This window comes from Ipomoea triloba, chromosome 7 (assembly GCF_003576645.1).
Source record: "Ipomoea triloba cultivar NCNSP0323 chromosome 7, ASM357664v1".
Taxonomy (NCBI): Eukaryota; Viridiplantae; Streptophyta; class Magnoliopsida; order Solanales; family Convolvulaceae; genus Ipomoea; species Ipomoea triloba.
This window is the reverse complement of record NC_044922.1, coordinates 17,123,881-17,131,559: the sequence shown is the minus strand read 5'-3', so window position 1 is coordinate 17,131,559 and position 7,679 is coordinate 17,123,881. Positions and strand designations below refer to the sequence as shown.

The window sequence follows — 7,679 nt, the reverse complement described above, 5'->3', positions numbered from 1 at the left end:
TATTGAAGATTAATTTAATCGTACAATGTGCGCATTATAACTAGTTATTTATTATTTAGATATAAATTTCAAAATAGCAATAACAATAACAATACAAATAATAATAAGTATTATTATCCTTGTTGTTGTTATAACTATTATTTGTATTTGTATTTTAATCAATAATATATAATAATTATATAGAAAATAATCTTACGCATTGTTAAGGGTAAATTAAAATAAAATGTAATAAGTTGATATAAAATTTACCTCACAATTTCCTAAAGTTAGAATGTAGTGTTGTCTTTTTTTTTGAATACTACTAACTCTATGACAATGCAGTTAGAATGTAGTATTGTCTCCACTGAGACTCGAACCCACCACCTCTCGTATAAAGGAAAGGGTTTGATGCCACTGAACCACAAGGTCCTTGGCTACTGTGGAGCAATTAATTGAATTATTTAGCATTTAATTAAAAGTGTGTGGGGCCTTATAAAAAACATTAAAAGTGTGCGGGGTTAGTCAATTTATTGTATTACGTTGAAGACGTATATACCAAAAGATAAGTTAAAATAAAATAAAATCATTTTATAAGTACATTTTTTGAACACTCGTGATTCTTTATGATCTCAATCTTTTTCAGTCTAAATATCGGGGTTTGATCTTGTGACCATCCTTATCTATTTCGATGATTTAGTACTTTAATATTTAGGTCAAATATTATTGAATTAGTGTTTTACTCTTGCGATTCACGAAAAAAATATTTTATTATGAATTTAAATAAAAAATAAAAAAATAAAAAAGTTAAAATATATAATATAATAATAAATTTAGACTTCTAATATATTTGGTCAAGTATGTATTTCACAGCATACAAAATTAATAATGCGTGATATCACAATGAATCCTAATTCCACTTAAATTTTATCAATAATTGAAATACCTTAAATAAAACAAAAAAAAAAAAAAGAAGATAAATTTGTTTTACGTGCACTGAAAAATTTAAATTCTAAAAGTCCCCGCACCGCGACTCGGCCGAGTCAACGAGTTAAACTCGGGGTTGCCGTTCCAATCAACCCACGTAATAATAACATCGTGATACCCTGACTCACTATTTTTAGGGTAGAGAAGCATGTGGTGATGCCTTTGCCTTAGGGCTCTTAGCACTACTCTTCGAACCACTCTCTTTTATATCCTATCGCTTTCTGCATCTCATCTTCTTCAATGGCGATGGAATCCTCGTAGCGGGTGAGGTAAAAATTTGCATTCATGGTGAACGAACAGGCTCGAATTTAATTAGTTATGTTTTTTTGTGTGGTTATGAACTGAAAACCCTAATTTCGCCTTTGACGTGGGTGTTTCCCGATTGAATTGAACTGGTGGTTGATTCGTTTTGCAGATTTTTGGTGTTGTGTTCTCTCGTGAGTCTGTCTGGTCAGCTTTGTGATTTAGCACAAAGCCCTAACTTTTGCGGGGAATTGGGGAGGTGGTGGAACGATAGAGGATTTTGCTGTCGAATGCGTGCAAGTGTTGGGGGTTTGGTGTGATTCGGATTAGGATTCGGGCGGGATTTATTGGGGTATGGTGGCTGCTGCTATGGGGAGAGTAGAGCGGCGTGGGAGGAAACGCAGAAGGAATGATGTGCAGAGTGTGGAGGCGGATCAGGATGGGAAGAAACGGATGGTGGGTACGAGGTCCAAGGTGCTGGTAGGGAGATATGTTAGTAAGGAGTTTGAGGGCAGTGGGACGTTTCTGGGGAAGATAATGAGTTATGATTCTGGGTTGTATAGGGTGAATTATGAAGATGGGGATTGCGAAGACTTGGATAGCAGTGAATTAAAGGGGGTTTTGATAGAAGAAGATGCATTGGATCGTGATTGGTTGGAGAGGAAGAAGAATTTAGATAAGTTGGTATCCAGCAAAGAGGTAACCACAACTGATTGCCATGTAGAGAATGCAATTCTTCCAGCTGATGTAGCTGTTCAGACTACAGCACCCCCGTGGAGCAACTTAGGAAGTGCTGATCCTTATAAAGTTGAAGCTGGGCAAGTAGATGATAATGCCGAATCTATGAGTGATTTATCTGAAGAAGATGAGGTGTTGGATTTGATTTCAAATGTAGAGACACCTGTTATCCCACCCCCAGAACTCCCTCCTTCTTCAGGGAATATTGGTGTTCCAGAGGAGTTTGTGTCATATCTTTTCTCAGTATATAGCTTTTTGAGGTCATTTAGTATCCAGTTATTCTTGAGTCCCTTTGCACTGGATGATTTTGTGGGCTCACTGAACTGTCCTAGTCCAAATACATTACTTGATTCTGTTCATGTTGCTTTAATGAGGGTTTTGAGGCGTCATATTGAAAAATTGTCATTGGATGGTTCTGGGCGCGCATCAAAATGTTTAAGGTACTTATCTCAGTCTGTTAATCAGAGAACGTATGCATTAATTTTCACTGTACTTGTAGATTAAGCTTAATTTTGATATTGTCATAGAAATGCTTGTTATTACTGATGTTGAGAAATGAGATCAGTAAAAAAAGGTGAGGGTTTAATTACTTCTCTACAAATTTGATTGTACAACAGTCTTAGTTAAATGCCAGGAATTTATTATTGTGATGTGAAGGTTTAGGAAAGGACAAAGTTACTGTTTTTTTATGCCTATTATTGTGGTTGTGGCATTGTTGATATGAGGCATATTAGATCGCATGTTACATATGCGCGATCAAATGCCATGTATGATGACTATTGTTGTATTGTAGACTAAAGGTCTCACCATAGTTTTGTTACTACTATGTTTGACTTTGACATATTTATGAAGCATGGTTGTACAAATTATGCCTAATCACGAGTTCGCTATGCAGTACTGACTATATGGTGAACCCTTCATATTTTGACTTACATCTGTTATCATGATTTAGATTAAAGGAAAGCATAGATTAAAATGCTGCAAACCTAATTTTGTGCCTGAAGCTATACTAATTGTGCCTTATTGTGGATGACATATTGACATGTGGAGGAATCATTCATAATTTCTTATGCATGTATCCTTTTCTATTTGACAATTAATTATGATGCATGCATTCTTATTTTATAAATTTCTGTGAATATGAGTTTAATATAGCACTTGGTTGTAGGAACCTGGACTGGAGCTTGCTTGATTCAATGACTTGGCCAATTTATCTGGTTGACTATCTAATGATTATGGGATACATAAACGGACCTGTTTGGAAAGGATTTAGTGCTCATGTTTTAGAGAGGGAATATTATTCTCTTTCTGTTGGGCAGAAGCTGATGGTTTTGCAGATCTTGTGTGATGATGTCTTAGATTCTGAAGAAGTAAGAGCAGAAATGGACATACGTGAAGAATCAGAGTTTGGAATGGATTCAGATGGGACTGCTGTTGCCCCCATGAGTGGACCAAGAAGGGTTCATCCTAGGTACTCTAAAACTTCTGCTTTTAAGGAGCAAGAGAGTATGGAGATTATTGCAAAAGATCATGATATGAGGTCATCTCATAATGCTAGTTCTTTGAGTTCAAAAGTTAGTTCAACAGATGCTGGCGCTGATGTGGATCATGATGGTAATGGTGATGAATGTCGTCTCTGTGGCATGGAAGGAACTTTGCTTTGCTGTGATGGATGTCCATCATCTTACCATCCGAGGTGCATAGGGGTTTGCAAAATGTATATACCAGATGGAAACTGGTACTGCCCTGAATGCCGAATTAATGAACTGAGACCAACACCAATAAGGGGAACATCTTTAAAAGGAGCAGAATTGTTTGGTGTTGATTCTCATGGACAAATCTTCATGGGTAGTTGTGATCATTTACTTGTGTATGTCTCTTGTCTAATTGCTTTTCTTCTGTCTATTTTGGTTGGCTTTTCTTATTATCAAAAAAATGTAATCTATTATTTGAAGGTATAGATGGCCTTCTTCTTATTGAGCTACTGTCCCAAGTGGCTTCTATTACTCTTCTATGTTATTAGTTTGGTTATCTTATCAAATGCATTTCCAACCATTTGATGCAGGTTAAAGGATTCAGCTAACTCAGAGTCTTGCTTCAGATACTACAATGAAAATGATATTTCTAGAGTACTCCAAGCACTTAATACAAATGTGCAACATAATGCCTTGTATTCAGAAATATGCAAGGGGATTAGAGAGTTCTGGGGAATTCCATTCAATGTCTTGCCTCATACCAGAGTAACTGAAATTGGTGCAGAAATAACAAACAGAATAGAAGATAGTGGCTGCTCTGTACCATCACTCGCTAAGCTTGCCTGTTGTGCATCTGAGATAAGTTTAGAAAATACACATTTTCATAAGTATCCAAAGGAATTGATGCTGAATGAGGCTTCAGGTAGAATAGTCCATCCTGATAATGGCAATTTCACTGTAAGACAGGCTAGTGAGCATATGAATTCTGTGCCACTTAAGCAGATTCCAGGAAGACCTACTGTATGTGCTGGCTCAGTTAGCCAGCAGGTTGATTTTCCTAGGCAGATTCAGAAAGACAACACAGTTTTGATAGAAACTGCTTCATGTACCTCAAGAAACAGTAGCAACTGCACAGGATATGATAGTGTTCATGGTCTTGGAGCAGTGCCTTCTGAAAGAAGTTTTAAAAATCCTACTGAAGGTGGGTTATACACTGGCACTTCCTTCAAAGCCCAGGGATATGTAAATAATTATCTACATGGAGATTTTGCTGCATCTGCTGCTGCTAATCTGGCAATACTTTCTTCTGAAGAGAACCAGTGTTCTGAGTCTCTTTCTTTAGAGAAGCGCCGGAAACTTATGTCTGTTGATATTCAACTTCAAACAAAAGCTTTCTCATCAGCAGCAACACGCTTTTTCTGGCCAAATATTGAAAAAAAACTTATTGAAGTTCCTAGGGAAAGGTGTAGTTGGTGTCTTTCTTGTAAAGCTCCTGTGGTTAGTAAAAAAGCATGCTTGCTAAATGCAGCTGCATCAAATGCAACTAAAGGGGCCATGAAGATACTTGCTACTGTTCGTCCTGCAAAGAGTGGAGATGGAAATCTTCCTGGCATTGCCACATATATAATATTGATGGAGGAGAGTTTAAGGGGTTTAACAGTTGGTCCCTTTCTAAGTGCAGCTTTTAGAAAAAATTGGCGCAAACTAGCAGAAGAAGCTACATCTTGCTATTCTATAAAGTCTCTTTTACTTGAAGTAAGCTTCTTCTCTTTTGGGTGCGGTGTTCCATACTTCCATGTTTTCTTATTGCAGGTCTCTGTGTGACTTGTTTCTTTATATACTTCTGAAGTATTTATTTGCTTGCTAATTGGGCAAAAACCATTCATGTGGATAATTCCAATTGTTTATTTCAACTGTCTTAACCAAATTGATAAGAAATTTAGAAGTGGAGAACTACAGGATAGTTTCTCTTTATCCTCAACCTTTAGCAGTTTTGTTCTTTGCTCTAAAGGGTTAGGTGGTGACTGTTATCCCATAGGCATGGCAAAGGACTGATGATATTTCACTGATATAAAGCTAGTTGTATTTTTTAATGATGAAGCAAGTTTAACTGGTTAACTGTCTGTTGAACATGTTTTGTATTTACGAAGTCTCACTTATTTTAATGATGTTGATGATTTCCTTCATTTCTACATTTCATATATGCAGTAAGTCCAAAGGATTTTAAATTTTTGATAATGCAAAAGTGATCAATGAGTTGGTTGTAAGGCAAATTTCTACTATGAACCTTCAATTTTGCTGCCTTTAAAAAAATCCAAAACAAATACTCCGTATTACAATAACACTATTTATGATCTAATATAAGCTTTTATGTTATGTTCATACTAAAATTGAATGCTTCTTCTCTTGAAGCTCGAGGAAAACATACGCACGGTTGCTCTTTCTGCTGACTGGGTCAAGCTTGTTGATGGTTCATCTGAATCTTCTGTCTCCCAGAATGCATCTAGTGTTACTGGATCAACTCATAAGCGTAAACCAGGGAGGCGTGGTAGAAAGCCTTCTGCTGTTTCTGTTGTCGCTGCTGATGAAGGCCAGGGTGTGTTAACAGACTACACTTGGTGGAGAGTAGGCATGCTATCAAAGTTTATGTTTCAAAGAGGGACATTACCTCAATCTTTGGTGAATAAAGCAGCGCGTCAAGGTATTATGCACACTTACTTACCATATTCAGATAGAATCTTATAGATTTGCCTGTGAAATTGTTTTAAAAGGGAGGCTAATACAACTGGGCTCAAGTGCTCAACTAAATCTTTAATTCCAGTCTAGTTGGGTTCGGCCATATTTATTCTATTTTCCCCATAAGCTATCTATTACCCAAGCATGATTGTAAAAGTGAGTATCCTCTAACAAATTCAGTCTAGCAGGCGGTAAAAGAAAGATACCTGGCATATATTACAGCGAGGGGTCTGAAACTCCAAAAAGAAACAGACGGCTGGTATGGCGAGCTGCAGTTGAGATGTGTAAGACTGCATCACAGCTTGCACTTCAGGTGCTTTCATCACAACATTTTGAATTTTCATTCATTCAGAGACATTGCTTGTAAAAATAATCACAAGAATAACAATTCCTCTAATATTAAGATATGAACTTGTCATTTGTATCAGGTCAGATACCTTGATATGCATGTAAGGTGGAGTGATCTTGTTCGTCCTGAACCAAGTCTTCAGGAGGGAAAAGGTCTTGAGACCGAAGCATCTGCTTTTAGAAATGCTTTTATATGTGATAAAGCAATGGTTGACAATGAAGTAAGATATGGTGTTGCGTTTGGAAATCAGAAACATCTCTCTTCCCGTGTCATGAAGAGTGTTATTGAGATAGGGCAAAGACAGGATGGAAAGGAAAAGTATTGGTTCTCTGAGTCACGTATTCCTCTGTATCTAATCAAAGAGTATGAAGCTACGTTAGTTAAAAATCTTCCATCTTCCATTGACAACCCCATGAATGCATTTTCTAAGTGGTCAAAAAAATCTTCAAAGACATTCCGTGGAGATATATTCTCTTACCTCTCTTGGAAGAGAGATGGTAATGATAAGCATTCCTGTGCTTCTTGTCAAACAGATGTACTGTTAAGGTACTTATTTTCATACTTCTGTTTATTCGCTAGAAAATTTTTATTGCATTCCAGACCCTGCACGTGAGCTCCCACAGTATGCAATTTTCTTGTGTATAGACCAATGTTGTAGATGGCACTAGTTGGGCGCCTAGTGCCTAGGTGGCCAAGTAATTATAAAATAAATAAATAAATAAAAGGCAGTGGGCTGTGAGCTATTAGACTGTTATAGGCCCAGCTTAAAAGCTAATAGCTACTCTCTTATTTTGAAACGCTACTTAGGGTAGCGTTTTAAAATAAGCTATTATTTTAAGCTCTCCATGTTTTACCAAACAGAGCTTATAATTTATTTGTAGCTTAAAGTAAGTTTTAAACTCTAAAATAAGCTCTACCAAACATAGCCATAATCCCCCAAACTAGTCAACTACTACATATGTTAGACTATTAGTTGAGTACTTGGCTGGAGGAATATGGAAGAGGAGTGTTGGCCAGGTGACTCAGCGTAGCGACTGTGATGACAAGTGGATGGGAGGCTGAGGAGTGTGTCTATGGCAACTGTGACGACGACTAAGGCTCTGACCCTGTGGAGAGGGCGACGCTAAGCTCTATGCACGCTTGATGCTTTGGCTGTTTTTTTTTTTTTTTTTTGG

The 7,679-nt window shown here is 37.1% G+C and overlaps 1 protein-coding gene across 3 annotated transcripts in view; it reads left to right on the top strand.

Moving 5' to 3' along the window:
* The first annotated feature begins 1,101 nt into the window (after positions 1-1,101).
* Positions 1,102-7,679, top strand: part of LOC116026041 (DDT domain-containing protein PTM-like) — a 27,713-nt gene continuing 21,135 nt past the window's right edge. For 2 of the 3 annotated variants that reach the window (XR_004099769.1, XM_031267486.1), the window contains exons 1-7: positions 1,102-1,232; positions 1,379-2,384; positions 3,113-3,814; positions 4,010-5,174; positions 5,832-6,120; positions 6,344-6,468; positions 6,584-7,050. Coding sequence is in view for 2 of the 3 variants with exons in the window: in XM_031267486.1 (XP_031123346.1) it covers positions 1,561-2,384; positions 3,113-3,814; positions 4,010-5,174; positions 5,832-6,120; positions 6,344-6,468; positions 6,584-7,050 (3,572 nt within the window). In the remaining variant the exon portion in view is untranslated. The remainder of the gene's footprint in view (positions 1,233-1,378; positions 2,385-3,112; positions 3,815-4,009; positions 5,175-5,831; positions 6,121-6,343; positions 6,469-6,583; positions 7,051-7,679) is intronic. The other variant, XM_031267487.1, reaches the window with a different exon arrangement.